We start from the raw sequence: 18,779 nt of genomic DNA on the forward strand, positions 1-18,779 counted from the left end.
GCCAAGTCCGAGGATGGGCACCCCTCCTTCATAGCATCCCTGGGGACTTTGCCCCCTCCCCACTGGGAAGCCACCCGGGAATGATTTAACAGTGTCAACAGGGCGAATTTACCCCCAACCCTATAAAACACATTCCGGCGATTTCTAAGAGGAAGTCGAGGGAGGAGCACCACGCGCTTCACAAAGCCAGGTAAAGAGCAACATCCCTGGAGCACATGTTGAGCCGCCTGAACCAGCTGCAATGTCCGCGCGGCCGCCTCTCCCGCGCTGCCCCGCCGCGTGTGCTCCGCAGCCACGTGCGAGCCCGGCCGCAGGTCCGCAGCCCCCCGCGCTGCTGGGAGCCCCCGCCGTCCCCCGGGGCCGCGGCGCGCTCCTTCCACTCACCAGGTGAAGACTTTGCCTTTTACCCTGCGCAGCAGGCCGGCCACCCTGCCCGCTGCTCCCTGCCTCTGAGGCTGCGGAGCGCCAGGTCCCGCCGGCGAGGCTGCCTCCATCGGGGCGCCTGCCGTCTCCGGCGCCCGGAACCCCCCGAAGTGCCGGGGCCCGGAAGACGGGAGGCGGCGCCTGTGAGGCCGGCGGGGGCTCGGCTCGGCCCGTGCCCGCGCTCGCTCGGTCGTCTAGCTTCTCCCGCGGGCTCCTTCTGCGGCGAATCATTAACTATCAAGCCCCTAGGGCCAGACAATACATTTGCAGATTACAACCCGGCACCTCGGGAGGAGCAGAAGGAGAAAGGGCACTTTTTTTTTTCTCGCTTTGGCAGTCGAGCCTGAGTGAGTGTTGGGTGACACCCAGTATGCATTTCAGATGTTTATGGCTCCTTATTTAAAATCAGCAAATAAGGTGATGACGAGATTTTATGCCAGCGTGTCCGACCTTAAGAAGCAGTGAACTTTGCTAACTAGAAAAGGCCGGCTGACTCCGCCCTCGACCTCCCAGTCTTCCTCCCTCCGACTAATTTAGAAAATATATTTCCCACTTAAAAGAACTTAAAACGCTTTATTTGTTGTTGGTTTGTTTTTTGGTTTTGTTGGTCTGTTTTGTCCACCCCTCCTCGCAAAAACCCTAAAAGGATCCTGGAACCATGTCTTTGTGGTGTGTCTCATTCCTCACTCCGTGTTCATTTTGCCTTTAAGTAATAAAGAGTTTTCTCAGAGGTGCCAGCAAAGGAGATGGTGCCAACCGCTGGCGCTCAGCCAGGGTGCCCTGGGCCTGGGCCATTCTTTCTGATGCTTCTGCGGGTCAGGAGGGACTAGGAGCTGAGGGCGAAAAGTTCCTGACTCTCACCGACAGAATGTAGGTGGGTCAGTAGACACCCTGCTTCCTAAAGGAGACCGGAAAGACAAAAGAAAAGGTATTGGGACCACTTTTTTTCTGACCACCTGCTTTCCTGGGCAAAGTGGGAGGGGAGGAGTTGAGGAAAGAGTGAAATAAGTGTAAATTCGAACGAGTTGGCAGTTCTGTGAGATTCCAAGAAAGAAAATAGATTTTGAAAAATGAAATGTAGCTTTAGGAACCCCAAGTTTAGCAGCTACAGACACCTCGAAGTCTACGTGAAATGACTTTTTTTCATTGTTGAAGTGAGATTGGAAAAAACTGAAAATTAAGAACATGGTCATCCAAACAGGGATGACTGAATATTATGGTACAACCACCACACTGTGAAACATTGAGAAGACTAAAAAGAAAGAAAGCGGTATACCAGGCCTTGAAAGGATTTTCTCTAGCTATTTTTGAGTGAGAAAAGTAAGATTCAGAAAAGTATGTTTAATACGATCTCATTTTTGTAAAGCAAACAGTCTGTGCTCCTGGAAAAGAGTGATGGTTAAGAAACTTCCTACCCTTTTGTGTTCTTAGAAGTGGCATACTGCAAAGAAACACTCTTCCCCATGTGACCTCCAAGTTCACATCCTTGGCCTCATAAATGATTGGCTGAACTACCTGTCCCCACTGACCAATTGAAACAAAATGCTTGTTAACCAAACCAGTTAAATTCTTCTTACTCCAGGCCTGAGAACTTTCACCCAGCTTGGCCTGAGCCAGCATGCAACCCCTCTTTAGTAAGCCCCTCATGAAAATATGCTTGTCTCAGAGTAAAAGATTTTCTGATCTACTATCTAATCAAGCCACCCTTTCATCCACTCCCCCACAGGTTTCTATTGCACTAACCCTCTCACTTAGAATAATCCTTTCAAAAAAAGTCTTTCCTTGCCTAAATTAGATTTGTTTTTTATTTGATAATATAAATATGATTAGCAAGCATGGAGAAAAGTGTAGTACACATGTCGACACAAGTACCCTTAGAAAGGGTAAGGGATATGAAAAGAAGAGGAAAAGGAAAATTGCACTTAAAACATTCCGACATGTCTGATGGGGTCCCTTTTATATAAAAGTGTCTGTTTTGTATAAATACATGAGATTACAAGATGGATTTAGATGTTGTGGCAGGCCGAATAATGTGACCCCCAAAACATCCAGCTACTAATCCCTAGAACCCAAGAATGTTGCTTTATGCAGTAGTCCCACCTTATTCCTGGTGCACATGTTGAGGTGCCTGAACCAGCTCCAAAGTCTTTATTCATGGTTTCCCTTTCCCTGGTTTCAGTTACTCATGCACACCTCCTTCCCCTAGCAAGGTGGGAGGGGGGCGAGTTGAGGAAATTGTGAATCATCCTTTTGTCCAGCATATCCACACCATATATACTACCCGTTAGTCACTTAGTGGCATTCTCAGTTATCAGTTATACAACTATTGTTGTATTCCAGGGCTCGTGTTCACATAACCCTTATTTTACTTAATAATGGCCCCAAAGCACAAGAGTAGTGATGCTGGCAATTTGGATATGCCAAAGAGAAGCCTAAAGCACTTCCTTGAAGTGAAAGGTATGTACAACTAGGAAAAAACATATCTAGGATTTGGTACCATCTGCAGTTTCAGGCATCCACTGGGGATCTTGGAATATATTCCCATGGATAAGGGATAGCAAAAAGAACTTTGCAGATGTGATTCAATTATATAATCTTAAAATGGAGAGATTGTTCTAAATTATCTGGTGGGCCATAATGTAATCACAAGTGTCCCTACAAGAGAAGCAGAGGAAGAGGTGATACAATGATGGAAGCAGAGATTGGAGCAATGTGCTTTGAAGATGGAGGAGGTGCTACAAGCCAAGGAAAAGAGGCAGCCAATAGAAACTCAGATCCTTGATAAGGAAGTAGCTTTACCAACTTCAGCCTTAACTGTGGCCCAGTAAAACTGATTTCAGACTTCTGACCTTCAGAACTGCCAGAGAATAAATTTGTGTTGTTTTAAGCCTCTAAGTTGGTAGTAATTTGTTACAACAGCCATAGAAGACAAATGAATATATATACATATATATGTATATATATAACTTATAGAGATAATGATATACTGTCAAATGAAAAAAAGTCGCAGTGTTGCAAGATAATTATATAATGTTATATATTTATATGCATATATTTATGGTTGCTTGTGTTTATATGAGCAATGAGAAGGGTGTGGAAGAATACACACCAGGCTATTGATATTGGTTTGAGTCATGGGAGTGGAGGAGGGATAGTGAGGAGGGGTATAAGGGAGAATGCCCTTATACATCTTCATTTTATGTTCTTACTATGGGCATATACTACTCCTGCAATTTGAAAAATATTCAGTTAAGACATTTTTTGATAGGTCATGTTAATCCTAACTCAAAACATGTTAGGTTCAACATGTCACCCCCAAAAGAAAACAGGGCCAGGAAATATAGTCTACCACTGATGTGGATTCTAAAGTTATGAACAAGGTTATAGGTAGTATTTTCTAAAAAGAAAATCCTCCTCAAAAAGTAGCAATGGCAGTATTGCTCTAGCATTTCTCTAAAATGAGCTCACCTCCTTATTAAGAATTATTGATCAGTCTACATTATTTTGGTATCAAGATTAAAATACACTGAGTGGATCTATGGGCACCAATCCACAAGTTTTTGTCAAAGAAAACCTACTGAAAAAAATTATTTAGGTGCTGAAGATTTTGCACATAATAACCTTCTTTTTACTAGTGTAAAAACACAACTACCACTTATTGAGCACCTACCATGTGCCAGATATTTTATATATGTTTTCAGCCCTGTTCCAGTTATCAAATTGAATGTATCAAATCACCCCAAATCTTAGTGGCTTCAACAATACTCATTTTATTACCTCTATGGTTTCTGTGGGTCAGAAATTTAGGAAAGCCTGGGCCAGGAGGTCTGGTTCAAGGTCTTTCATAAAGTTTCAGTCAGAGGGTAGCTGAAGCTTGAAGGGGGTGGGATGATGTGGGAAGTGGGGAGGAGTATTAGGACTGGAGCATCTAGGGGCTGAACAGCATCTCCCTCTTCACTTAGTTCCATGTAATTTCTTGGTTTGGACTAATTTGAGCTTCCTCACAACCTCTTGACTTTAGGGTAGTTGGTCTGTTTACATGGCAGCTGATTTCCCACCCACCCAACCAAGGGTCCTAAAAGAAAAAAGCCAAAACATAGCTGATATCCATCATAAATATACATGTAGTTAAACAAGTTGAATTTATTACTCCTTACAGTGAGGGAGAACAAACCCCATGGGAGAATCATTGGATGTCTCAGTAAGAGGATGTTAGAAAGAAACTATTATAGGATTCAGGCTTTGGCTGAGTGGTTTGAGGGAGGGTCTGAGGAGGCAAGGATTGAGTCTCTCCAGATTGAACGCTGTCAGATTAGATGCAATTTGAACTGGTATCTCAAAATGTTTTGTACAGAGAGCAGACTAAAGTGAAGATAAAACTGCAATTGGCAAAGGAGTAGTAGTCACTCATTGTGACCTAGAGAAGGAGAGCTGGTTTTTCTGGGTGGCACAATGACTTTGTTTTTGTGCTTAGATAAAATTATGAACTGGACTTGCTTTATCTCATTTATCACAGTCTCAGTGTAATCTGGTCTGAGGATGGTTCTCTTTGAGTTTGTGTATGTTCAGTAAGATAAAAATACAGCCTAGTTGTGAATGCCAGACAAGCTTCACAATATTCAAGACTGCTTTTTTTCAGTATCTTCTTTCGTGACCTAGCCTCAGAAGTGACACAGCACCATCTTCACAGTAATCACAAGCCCATCCAGATATAAGGGGATTGGATTCATACATTGAAATCTAATTCTCAATGTGATGTTATTTGGAGGTGGGGACTTTGGGAGGTAATTTGCTCATGAGAACGGATCCCTCAGACAGGCCAGAGAGCTAGCTCACTCTTTTTTCTGCCATGTTGTTACTACAGACTTGCCAGCTCACATCCAAGCCAAACAAAACACAAACAGGAGATTGCAGAAGAAAAGGTAAAGGTTTATTTAAGGAACTGGTGCTAACCCAAAGACACAGGTGATCTAGTGTTCTCAAAATGGTGAGAACACTGGTGTCTAGTGGCTAGGTTATATAAGGGAAAAATCATTAATCATGGTTATTTATGGGAGTTGGGGTCATGGGCTCTACTGATTGGTTGGGGCTAAGGCAGCGGGCAATTGATCATGGTGTCAGGTCCTGATGTCAGTCATGGCCTTGTTCTGTCCAGTTTCCATGGGGTGCAGTCCATGGGGCCATTCTGCTTTCATGAATCCGGAGCTGAAACATAACGAAGGCCAAGCAAGATATTATCTTTGTTTGACTAAAACAAAGATTGTGGTTTGGTTATTGTATCTTGGTCATGTTTGATAGAACTGAAGCTTTATTCTAAAATGAGTTTGATGCTGACCAGGATCTAATGTCCTAAAGGCTTAATGATTAAAAGGAGTGGACATAGACATAGTGTATTTATTTGTACAGATACGAGGATCTGGTGGAAAGAATGCGAGTCATAGTTCTATCAGGCTAAACAAAATGCATGCGAAAGAAATGAGGTTCATGTGCAATTACAATGTGAGGATACAATGAGAAGTCAGCAGTCTGCATCCCAGAAGTCAGCAGTCTGCATCCCAGAAGAAGGTTCTCACCAAAACCCTACCATGCTGGCATCCGGATCTCGGACTTCCAACTTTCAGAACTGTGAGGAATAAGTGTTTGTTGTTTCAGGCACACAGTCCATGATAATTTATTAAAGCTGCCCTAATAAACTAAGACAACCCACACATCTCAATGAGAGCACAAGGGATGGGAGATATTGTTGCCGCCATCTTCGTAAAATATAGTATACCACAAATGCTTTAACAAATGCTGGGCTTATTAGCAATTATTAGCTCATTAGCACTATTTTTAATAGGCTTATTAGCACTACTTTTTCAGGTGAGTAAACTAAACCTCAGAAAGATTAAGTAATTTGTCCAAGATCTTCAGAATAGTAACTGGCTGACTCTGCTATCAGGGTCACCAGGCTGCCTCTCTGATGTAACTGACAAGCATGCATGAGCCTCTTTCATAATACCTCTTTCTCCCTGTTTGTAAAAATAATTATAAATAACCATAATTTCAGACCTCACAAATGAACTCATAAAAAAGAGTAGAATAGTGGTTATCAGGGGGAAGTAGGGAGATATTAACCAAAGGGTAATAAACTGTCAACTATAAGATGAATAAATTCTGCAGATCTAATATATAGCATAGTGACAATAGTTCACAATACTATATTGTAAACTTGAAATTTACTAAGAGAGTAAATCTTAAATGACCTCACCACACACTAAAGGATGCTAACTGTGAGGTGATGGATGTGTTAACCAGCCTTAATGCAGTAAGCATTTTAAAATGTATATATATATATATCAAATCATCACATTGTATACTTTAAATTTATACCATATTATCAATTATGTTTCAATAAAGCTGAGAGAAAAGCTGTTATTTTAAAAGATCCTGTTCATATTATCTATTAAATGCATCTGTTGCCATTACACTTCTGACTCAAAGACAAACAGCTGTCTTGTTCCAGTTAAGCCCTCTTATTTTCTGTTTCAGAGGTATTCTAAAAATCTTGGTGTCAATCTTTCTTTGATTTAAATTACCAAAAGTATACAAGTTACCAAAAATGAAAATTTCAGAACTATTTGTCATTAAGCAGAGTGAATCAATAATACTGTATGCTTAGGTGGCAACTTTGAAGAATTTGCATTATTACTGTTGTCTTATTATAGGACATATTGCAAATTAATCAGCCACTATTGGTTGAATGTAAATTATGTGCAGACCACAGTTCTAGATATGATCTGAGGTATTCAATACACGAAAGATGCTTTTACCCTTCCTTCCATCTTTCCTTCCATCCATCCCTCCACAAATATTTTAAGAACATCTGTTATGTTCAGGGCCCCATACTAGGTGTTAGGGAGAATGTAATAATAAATAAGACTTGGTTCTGGCCCTCTAATTGTTCACAATTAAATAGAGAAGACATGTTCACAACCCTAAAGGAACTTAATATCTATTCGAGGACAGATTTCAAGAAATGAGCTTTTCCCTGGATTATTCCTTAGTCCCAGCCAGCTCCCACTTCACTTCTCTTTTCTGCCCACAATTCCAAGAGCTTTCTCTTCCCTTCATCTCTTTCAGATGCTATTGCCAAAATCCTTTTTCCTGAGATCTTCCAACCTCTGAAATAAACAGCTAAGGGTCAACAAAAAGGAAACAGAGATGAGGTTGAACAAAAAAACTATCAAAAAAAGAAGGGAATAAAAAATCATCTGAAGAAACCTACAGTTTGTAATTAACCATAGCTATCCCCTGTTGTGTAGTTCTATGGTTTTAAATATCATCCATAGGCTGATGGCTCTCAAATTTTTGTCTCCAGCATAGTCTTCTTCTGAGCTCCAGATTCATATATTTAACTGCTTACTTGACATTTCCACTTGGAAATCTTAAAGCCATCTCAAACATGGGCCATACAAAACTCCGTTTCCCCATTTCCTGTTCTTTCCCGTTCACTCTCATCCCAGTATACAGTGCCTCAATTTATCAGTTCTTAAGCTGAGAATCTAGGGATTATATATGATTCCTCCTTTCTCTTAGTCTCCCCAATTCAATCCAATAGATAGTGTTTTATTCTCATTTCCCAAAATATATCTTAAATCCACTCGCTTTTCTCTATCTCATCTACCCTAGGCCAAACCACCAAAATCACTAATCTATACCACTGCAGTAGACTTTTATATCTTCCTATTCTATTCTTGCCTCTGTACAATTTATTATCCAAAATGCCTATGAAATAAGGTCACTCTCCTTCTTACAACCTTCACTGCTGCCTGTTACATTTAGAATAAAATTTGGGATCTTTCTTCTGGCTTACAATGACCCTACCTGTATCTTCAATGTGTATGTAGTACTCTTCTTTCTATTCCTCAGGCTTCAAGCTTGTCTCATTTTCTCTGCCTGGAATAATCTGCCTCCAGATCTAAGTATAGTCTCAGGTCCAATGTCACCTATTCAGTGAAGGCTTCTCTGAGAAAATGAATTCATAGTCTTCCAGTTTCTATCAAATTGATTATCACAGAAATATTTATGCAGTGAATTTTGTCCCCCAAAATTCATGTGTTAAAGCTGACCAGGTGCAAAGGGGCAGAGGTACCACTCTGGTAAACCAGGAAGGCAGGGTCACTCTAGTTGGCCCAAAAGGCAAAACATGAAGCCAAAGAGTATTGTTCTTGAGCCTTAACATATGCTAGAATTTGCCCCACTCGTTTTATGACTTGCTTGAGACCTGTGACCTTTTCTTTTTTTCCATTTCTCCCTTTTGGAATGAGGAATAGCTATCCTATGCCCATCCCACTATTGTATTTTGGAGTTATTTGTCTGGTTCCACAGGTTCACACCTGGAGAGGAATTCTGCCTCAGGATGAGTCATACTCAAGTCTCATCCATACCTAAGATAATATTTAGATGAGATTTTAGACTTAGAGTTGATCCTTGAATGGGTTAAGGCTCTTGAAGCTGTTGGGATAGGGCAAGTATACAGTTGACCCTTGAATAATGCAGGGATTAAGATTGTTAATATTAGAATTGGATTGAATTATAGGGCACCAGTTGATGTCTGGAGAATTGGTCATTAGTATGGAAAATCTACATGTTTTGTATCAGAAGTTTTCTGTGGGTAAAAGCAGATTCTAGTTACTGGAAAAAATTTAAATGTCCATTAACAATAGGGAAGTTTGTACAATGGAATACTATAGTGCATTGGGTGGGGAAAAGCACTGATATATTAAACAACATGGGATGAATCTCACAAACATATATTGAGTAAAAAAAAAAAAAAGAGCCAGAACTACTGTACACTTCCATTTATATGGATTTCAAGAAGAGCAAAAAATTAAAACTAATCTATAATGATAGGAATGAGAATAGTGGTTACCTTTGGTGTTATGAGTTGAATTGTGTCCCCCCAAAAGAAGCCCTAAGTCCAAGACCTGTGAATGTGACCTTATTTGGAAACAAGGCCTTTAAAGGTGTAATCAAGTAGGATGATGTCATGTAGACTTACATCCTTAGAAGAAGAGGGAAATATGGACACAGAGACATGAAGACATAGAGGGCGAATGCCATGTGATATGGAAGGTAGAGATTACAGTGATGCAGTTGTAGGATAAGGAACACCAAGGATTTCTGGCAAATCACCAGAAGCTAAGAGACAGCCATAGAAAAGATTCTCCCCCAGAGCCACCAGAAGGAACCAACCTCGCCAATACCTTGATTTTCAACTTCCAGCCTCCAGAACTGTGAAAGACTAAATTTCTGTAGTTTAAGACCCCTAGTTTTTGGTAATCTGTTATGGCAGTTCTAGGAAACTAATACACTGTGGGAAATATCAACTGGGAAAGAACATGGGGGAGCCTTCCTGGGTGCTAAAAAATGTTTGTATTTTGACCTGAGTAGTGGTTACATGGTGTATACATATGCAAAATTTCATCAAGCTCCACTTTTATGTGCACTTTACTCTGTTATACCCAATTTTTAAAAGTAGGAAACCAAGCAGAGAAAACATAGTTCAAGGCATTGAGAATGGAGGTTGACTGATGAATTATATTGCTCATAATTCAGTCCTTTGGCTACTCACTAGCCATAGTCAAATTTCTAAACAATGGAAAAAGCAAAACAACCTGCTGCCTAACAGGAGGCAATTATCCTTCGTAGTAAAAAGATATGCAAAATCTCTCACAAATGTATTTCCAAATTCTCAAGAATCACTGCATCCATCTTCGGGTGATGTTCATTCCTTGTTTGTTGAGGCCCAATCCTGCCATCATATTGTCTAAACAGTGGGCTAAATTACGATGTTAATCACCAACAATACACCCTACACAAATAAGGAGGAAGGAAACGGAAAAAAAATTATGGAAATTGGTTCAAGTATATAAATATTTACCCAAGACAAGGACTCAAGTGCACATATTTATTTTGGAGGTGATTTCACAAAGAATTAAAAAGTGAGTGAGTGAGACAGGAAAGGAGGGAAGACAATAAAGTGTCCGTTATTGTGCTGGTTACCACTGGGACAACTAAAGCTGGTTCCATTTGGAATCCTCTGAGCAACAAATCAAATGCAACTCCAAGTTGTCCCTCTAAAGCAGGGGTCCATGGCCTGTTAGGAACTGGGCCACACAGCAAGAGGTGAGCTGCAGGTAGGCAAGCAAGTGAACGAAGCTTCATCTGTATTTGCAACCACTCCCCAGCTCTAGCATCACTGCCTCAGCTCCACCTCAGATCATCAGGCATTAGATTGTCATAGGAGCACCAGTCTCTGGTGCCTAAAAGTTGAGGATCGCTTTTCCTCTAAAGGATGGAGGTGAGCATTTATCCAACCACTGTAAGCCCTCAGGGTACAGAGTTATCCTCTAGGCATTAATGCCTCTCAGTTTCTGAGCTGCCCTGTGCTTGAACCTAGCAAATTCCCACAAGTTCAGAGAAAGCCTTGAGTAGGAAAACGAGAAACACTTGAAGTGAGACACTGTCAGCAAGCAAAGGAATTGTCCACCAAGGAAACTATTCACAATAATTGTAGCCAAAATCAGAGACGGCACCAAAGGTGTCTGTTACAATATATAACACAGAAAGGAAAAAAACTCAATTCCTACTACATGTCTCATTTCTGTTACTGATCATAAAACCACAGTTGATATTTATAATTTTCTTCTTCATTACTCATTCCATGTTCCCTTTGCCCTTAGTTAGCAACTCAACTGGTTTGGGCTTTGTCTGGTAGGATGATTCAAACTAATAACTAGTAAAATGCAGTGGTTAAGAGCCTGGCTCTCAAGTTATGTTTTCTAGGTTTGAAGCCCAGCTCTACCACCTATTAACTCTGTGAATTTGGTCAAGTTTTTAAATCTCTCTATGCTCCCAATATGTTCATCTGTTAAAAAAAAAAAAAAAATTTTTAAGATAATGAAAGTTTCTCCATAAAGTTATTGTGAGAATTAGATGAGTTGGTATATATGAAATGCCTAGGACAGTATATGACACATAGTCAGTGCTATGTTGCTTATTTCCTAAGTCCTGTCTATAGTAGCTTACTTTTCCATTAACTTTTATCACTGGCTTGGCATATAAGAGGCAACCCAGAAGATCCCTTAGATTCCATAAAAACTCTTTTTTTGACTCCTTGTACTGCTAGCAGCAACCCTGCATCTCCCTGATGATAAAGATCAATCATCTTAGTAAGTGTAGTGACCCTTTACTTGCCAATATCAAGCAACTAGACACTGGATTGTTGTTGCAAGAAAACCCAAAGCCTCCACCACCCATGCTCAACAGCAGAAGTAACAGACAGATGGCCTCTACCTCACTTCTACCTTTCAAGTCTTGATCATACACATCTTGCAAGAACCTAGCTGTTGTCAATATTTTTTAAGGTACTTATCAATTAGAGATGCCTTCTGAAATATTTACAGTACAAAGATATGACATCTTTGATTTGTTTTTAAAAATTCCAACAAAAAAAAGTAGAGGGGAATAGGTGGAACAATATTGGCAAAATATTGATAATTGTTGAATTTGGATGATGGATAGGTATGCAGGGTCAAAAATACTAGTCTTTCTACTTTGTAAATGTTTGAAAATGTCCATACTGAAGTTTAAAAAAAAAACACATAGCCACAAAAGAGTCTGGAAATCAATTTACTTTCCAACCTTTGCAAACCAGAAAGATGCTCTGGAAGAAAATCAAATACTAGGAAGGATGGAGATCAAGTGCTAAGCCATAATATTACCACAGAAATGAAAATCAAAAGAGTTGATACATAAATTAGAAAGCCCTTGGGGGTGGCTCCATAGTGTAGTGGTTAGCACGTCTGCTTTACACGCAGAAGGTCCTGAGTTCGCACCCCAGGTACCCCGGGCCTGGGTGCACCAGGCCCCGGGTGCGTGCCGTGAGCACGTGGTCAGAGACACCCCACCTTCAGAGATCCAGTTCTTAAGGGGAGACGGCAACATTCGTAGGTCAGGGGAGGAAGTGGAGGGGGGATTAAAAAGGTGGGGGGAGAAAGCCCTTGTCCCACAAGGGATTCCATCTCTCTAATAATTGGAGTATTTATATCTGTGAAATACAGTGCTTCTCTATCTTGAACAGTGTTGAAGGTTTTAGCTTTCTGGATTATTTACCAGCATTGGGATGACAGTGTAGTACAGTGTTTACTTGCAATAAACACAGGTGTTGTCCACTACTAGAGTTAAATAATTAATGCATTGATTCTTCTTGGTTTTGCTCTCAAAGCCAACAAACTTTGGGGTATGCCTTACATTAGCCCTCTTTAAACTAATCTCATTCTCATTGAGGAATAAATAAGGAGCCTCTATTAAAGATGTCAAAGAGAAAAAAAATGAGAAAAATGTATAAAGATGGTAGGTTCGTTACCTAGAGTTGTTCCATGTAAAACACATTGCAGATTATTGCATCATTGTTCAAATACTGAAGTGTTTTTAAAATTTTTTCCAAGCAGAAATTAAAAGAGAAGAGGTTTGGACATCTAGGATATAATGGAACATCATTTGAAAGTGCTGCTGTTAAAAAAAGTAAGTAGGTAAGCACTTGAGAAATTTGGGCATATAGCACTAAGTGCATATAAAGATGATATTTTAAGCTCAAGAATGAGCTAGAAGTCTTATTGAACTGCTGACAGTTTTGAAAAGTATTGAAAAACTATAGCAGCACACTGAAAAGTCAACTTCAGTGCCATCCTGTATCAATCGCATAAGCACTGTCCCCTAATATTTCTTACAATTATCCTCACAAGTTTAAACCACTTGTCAGCAAAAATTAAATGGCGGAGTTATAGTGATATTACTACTGAGATGCTGCCTACTTTTACAAAACACTCTTCAAGACATTTACTAATGCACAACAGTGTGTTGTTATAAATAATTAAAATCAAATTCAGAACAGCTAAATAATTTAAACAGTTGTCAAAATAAATCAGCTACAAATATTCTGAGGCTTAATATTTTTTATTTTTATGCTTTGATTTACTTTTTTCCACTAAATCAGATAAAGTAAAATTTAAAAAGTTAAAATTTCAACTCATATGTACCAAATAACATCACCTTTACTGTCCTGCAAAATGCATTTGTTAGGAAACAAATTTCAATGCATCAATGAAAAGGACTTACAAAGTTTGAAATTTGAGTGGATTTCCATGAGTCATGAGTGCCCTGGATTCAAATAGCAATCCTCTCTCCCCTTAAGTACAATCACATTTTCACAGACCATTTTTCCCAATTTTTGGTTTAATATGTATGGTTCTTAGGCTCAAGACATTAGTATATGTATTAATATGCATGTGTGACCTTGGCATCAAGAAATCAGCAACTTATTGGAGAAATAAAGCATGTATATTAAAAGTTAACTGACAAAGTAAGACACTAAATATCAAGTACCATAAATTCTACAGGGATTCAGAATTAGGTGAAATGGCTCCAGGCCCAATCAGAGAAGACTTCCTGGGGCGGGGTGGGAGGGTGGAATGCTTTTTTCTGAGCGATAAATTATGGTTAAGACTTTGGAGAGGTGACAAGTAAGAGTGCATTTGGAAGCAAGATAAAAAGTGGACTATTACATGTGACCATGGAAGAATAAGCAAAAGAGCCTGGTTTGTAAGAGGGGATTTCATGATAATAAATAGAAGATAAGGAAAGAAGGTTAAGTTGGGACTAAATTGTGAAGGGCTTTGAATTTCAGTTCACTAGTTTCAGTTTCATTCTATAGACAGTCATTAAGAGGCTTTTTGAGCAGTAGAGTACTAACGTTGCTCATGTAGAATAAATTAGAAAGGAGAGATTCTGAAGGTAGGGAGAGCCATTAGAAGGTAATTAGTGTAGCACCACCTTCAGTAACAGGGTCCACTTGAGTAGTGATGATAGAAATACAAAGGAAGAAATCAAAACAAAAGAAGTGTCTATAGAATCTACAGAATTTGGTGGTTTCTTGGCAAGAGGAAGAGAGTAAAGATAACCTGAAGATTTTGAGAGTGACTGAGAGATGACAGTACTATTGACAGAGAAAGAGATATCAGGATTCAATTCGCGAAGAGAATGAGTTTCATTTTCAAAGGGGTCATATCTGGGCCTGTTTAAGATATATGGAGAAGACAATACTAGAGAAATTGATTTAGGATTCTTTTGCCTAGAAATGGTAGCTGAAACAATGAAATTAAATTCCTGAGGATGAGAATGTAAATAGAGAAAAACAGAACCAACTTAGCAAATGCCCTCACTTAGAAGATAGAGAAGAGGAAAGAAGAGAGGCCATTTGTGGAGGTCAAAACATTTAATAAATATCAGTGCAGGAAATGAAACTATGTAACATGAACGATAATATGATTATTATTTTAGGAGTTTATTTCTCAATATTATTCAAGAAAATAGAAGATATTGAAAATTTGCAATACAATGACACAATAATAATAATAAAAAGGCAAGAAGAACACCAAAACCCTTTTCCAGGAATTCTGCCAATAGAAATTGTAATATGTTAAGAGACAGATAAATGTTGCAGTGTTTTCAAATTAAGTGTATATTGCTCACTTAAGTGAGATGAAGGTTAATAAAGTATTTGTACACAAATATTTGAGTTACTAAATACAAAATTTCTAGGAAGGATAAGATGAAATTATAATGAGATTTATGTATGGGAAATAAATCACCTGTGCTACCTACTTGAATCAATTAACTGATTATGTTTTTTTCCAATAAATTGACCAAATTAATTGAATTAATATGTTTGACTGATTGTTTAGAATCATGTAGTCACATGGACAAACCCAAACATATTCAAATATACGCTTAAATCCTAATTATTCACTAAAGCTTTATAGACAATCTTCAAACCAACTCAACTGTGAGTGCCTGAATTCTAGCTGAGTTGATCCCATTTCTACATTATGTGAAACAATAAAGTAATGTTTGGAAATAATTACTTGTATAAACCTTAGAGTATTGTTGATAAATTTTTATGGAAGCACCAAATTATTGAAAGAATTTGAACAGGTTGATACTAAAACCAGGAGGCTGTTTGGTAAAATAGAATGGATTTGGAAGTCAGGCAAACTTAGACCTCAAAAGAACATTGGGAGGAAGGATTACGTAAGTGAATATATGCACATAAAAAGTGCTTAGTTAATGTTGTTGAATAATTAGTTAAAGAAGTTCTGATTTCAGATGCTCATGGGCATCAGAGGAAACCGGATATATAAATTACCAATCAAAATAAAGTAAAATAATGCAATAATACTTATTAATTATTGTTATTATTATCATTAAGTGTTTAACATGAGTCAATTATTATCCTGATTTTATAGAACAAAAAAGAACTAGCAAGGTTATAAAAATTGCCCAATGTCACACAATTAATAAGTAATACATTTAAAACCAGATTTGCTTATTCCTGAATCTGGACTCTTACACAGGTGTATACGATCTCCAGATAGAGTTGAATAGAAGGTGCTATGGAAGTAGAACAGAGGGGGTTCTTGATGGAAGGCAAGAGACAGCACTGAGAGGGTAAAAAGGATCAGGAGTGATACTACTGAAAAGGTGACGAGGCAGCTTCTTAAAAAGTAGGAGTGTGGTAGACAAACAGGAGAAGAGGCTATTATAGGCAAAAAGAAAAACTGCAAACACGCAAGGTATGGCTGGCTCACAGAGGGCACATAGAAATATGGTCAAAGAGAAGGTCAGAAAGGTCAGCAGGAACATGCCATAAAGAACATGATGCCTTCTGAAGAGTTGCAACATTAGGAGGCACGGGAATGTCATGATTTTTCTGTCATTAATGTGTGTGATGGAGAGGAGGGGGCAAAAACATTAGTTAGAAGGCAATTTTAACAGTCCAGGGAAAAGATAAGGAGAGCCTAAACTGAGAATGGAGAAGAGAAAAGAGTTTGAAGATACTTGGGAAGTAGAATCAACAAGGTTTAGTGCTGATTGGATGTCCTGAGTAGAGGGGATAGAGGAATCTAAACTATCTTCTGGCTTCTGACTAAGGCAACTGCATGAAAGATGGCTTATTCTGCTTGAAGAATCTAGGGAGAGGAGCAGGTCTGAAATTTAAAAAATGAATTTTACATTGGACTTTTTGGGTTTAGCAGGCCTCTAAGACATCCCGATGTTACTGTAGCAACATAAAAATGTCTCGCTCAGAAGTGATTTCTTAACATCTACTAATATCAAATTTAATTAGCCCTTATAGATGTATAATATTCTTTTATTAACTCAAGAAGCATCCTTTTATATAGATACAAAGGTATAGATTTAATAACTTACACAGGTAAACGTAATCATATAACTAATGTAGGGAGGAAGCAAGAGAATTAAAATGCTAATCAAGCTCCATTCAAAGACTACAATATGCTGATCAGCCCTGCAGCCAGGCCAGGAGGACACCAGCAGAACAAGGAAAGATTTCTATTGGATAGCTAAAAGCCATTTCCCCACACCTGCGGAAGGGGAAACAGGAACGAAAGTATTTAAGTGGCTGCCCTACACAAATAAAATCGTTCATTCCCTATGGCAAAACCATGGGGAAACTATTGACTAAAAGCAGACCTTTCAGGCTACCTACTCTTCCCTTCCCCTTCCTTACAGTATGTCTATATCGAAGGAAATGAGAACTAATGGATGATATACAAACTGAATTCTCTCTCACTCTGCCTCTGAGAGGAGACCACACTGTCTGTGGAGTGTTACTCCTTTTCTAATAAACTTTCCTTTTGACTCTAACTTTGGCATTTGTGTTGAATTCTCTCTTTTCTCTCCGCTAAAGGACTTTCTTCCCTCGGTGCAAGGCTTGGTCTCCCCCCACTCTGGGAAATTTGCCCTGTCCTGCATCACAGCTAGTCAACAACAGATTGCAGATGTAAATGTCAGTCCGACTTCTAGCCTTGTGATGCAGGACAGGGCAAATTTCCCCCAAGTGATGGGGAGACCAAGCCCTGTACCAAGAGAAGAAGGTCATTTGGCAGAAAGTGAAGAAAGAATTTAACACACACACCAAAATTAGAGTCAAAGGACAGTTTATCAGAAAAGGGGTAACACTCCACAGACAGAGAGTGCTCTCCTCAGAAACAGATTGAGAGGGACCAAGAGAAGCTTGGAAAGATAGTGAGTAGAGGGGAGAGGAGTGTTCAAGGAATTTAGTTTATATATCATTCTTTAGTTTCTGTAAGTTATTGTTTAAACGACTTTGATATGGACATACAGTGAGGAAGGGGAAGGGTGTGTAGCCTGAAAAGGTAAGAATATGTATAGTGAAAGGCCTCCTGGCAGTTCCTAGCCTTTAATTCATAGGTTCCCCATGGTTTTAGCCATAGGGAATGACTTTTGATTGCTGCTTCCCCTTCACTGGTATGGAGAATGTCCTTAGGAACTAGCAGAAATCTTTCTTTGTTCTGAAGTGTCCTCCTGACCTGGCTGCAGGGCTGATTAGCATATTGTAGTCTCTGAATGTGGCTTGATTAAGATTTTTAATTATCTTGCCTCCTCCCTACATTACTTGGACTCTATCCATTAGACTGTCCTGCCTCCATATGTATCCAAGTTACAATAGCAGAAAAAAAGTACATGACCTCTACTTCATTGTTTTGGGAAAAAGACATATTCGAACACTCGGTGGCCAAAAATAATCCAGAGGGACAGATTCTTAGTCTAGGTAACCTTTTGGGAAACCTTCTGGAGCTCAACCATAATTTGGCATTTCCCAGACTGAAACCTTAATTAACAACAATTTCTAGATGACTTAAAAAAGAGTTGCTCGGTGATGTGAAGGGACTTTGTTCTTAGCTTTATTAAGTTACCAAGAAGTAATGGACCAATTAAATATAAGGGCTAAAAATAAAATGTAATTACTTGCTATACTATCTTTCCCTGGTCTCCAGCCAAAAGCACTAAAGATCTGAATTTCCGTCTAGTATTAATAAAAATAAAAGCATTGTGAAGCATTATAGTCAGCATACTCAGAAGATTTAGGAAAAATCACCAAGACAATAAAGAACGATTTTCTAGCCTTCAGAGAGTTGACTCATACAAGTTCTACAAAATGCAGTTAGCACTTCCTCACACAGACAAAGAAAGAAATGCCCCTTTCTTCAAATGCAGATGCCATAGAACTTCAAAGGGGGAGAATGATTGAGGAGAGAAAAAGGAAAAATTAAAAGATTAGCCACACTGATCTGTGGCTTTAAAATTCAAATTCTCTTACCTTCTAAGACTTTTGAAAAGGAAGAAGAGATTGCATATTATAAGTGAGGTAGCAGGGATTTGAACCCAAATATGGAAACCTACTTCTGTCTTCAAATTTCATGTGCTCA

The 18,779-nt window shown here is 39.1% G+C and overlaps 1 protein-coding gene across 4 annotated transcripts in view; it reads right to left on the minus strand.

Moving 5' to 3' along the window:
• SLC35F2 (solute carrier family 35 member F2) overlaps positions 1-818 on the minus strand; it is a 52,571-nt gene extending 51,753 nt beyond the window's left edge. Inside the window, exon 1 of one of the 4 annotated variants that reach the window (XM_039883155.1) lies at positions 385-818. In XM_039883155.1, coding sequence (XP_039739089.1) covers positions 385-494 — 110 coding nt within the window. In that variant the 5' untranslated portion in view covers positions 495-818. The remainder of the gene's footprint in view (positions 1-384) is intronic. The other 3 variants (XM_039883157.1, XM_039883156.1, XM_039883158.1) reach the window with 3 other exon arrangements.
• Positions 819-18,779: the final 17,961 nt, after the last annotated feature.

The sequence above is a fragment of the Pteropus medius genome, unplaced genomic scaffold, assembly GCF_902729225.1.
Source record: "Pteropus medius unplaced genomic scaffold, Ma_sr-lr_union100, whole genome shotgun sequence".
Lineage (NCBI taxonomy): Eukaryota > Metazoa > Chordata > Mammalia > Chiroptera > Pteropodidae > Pteropus > Pteropus medius.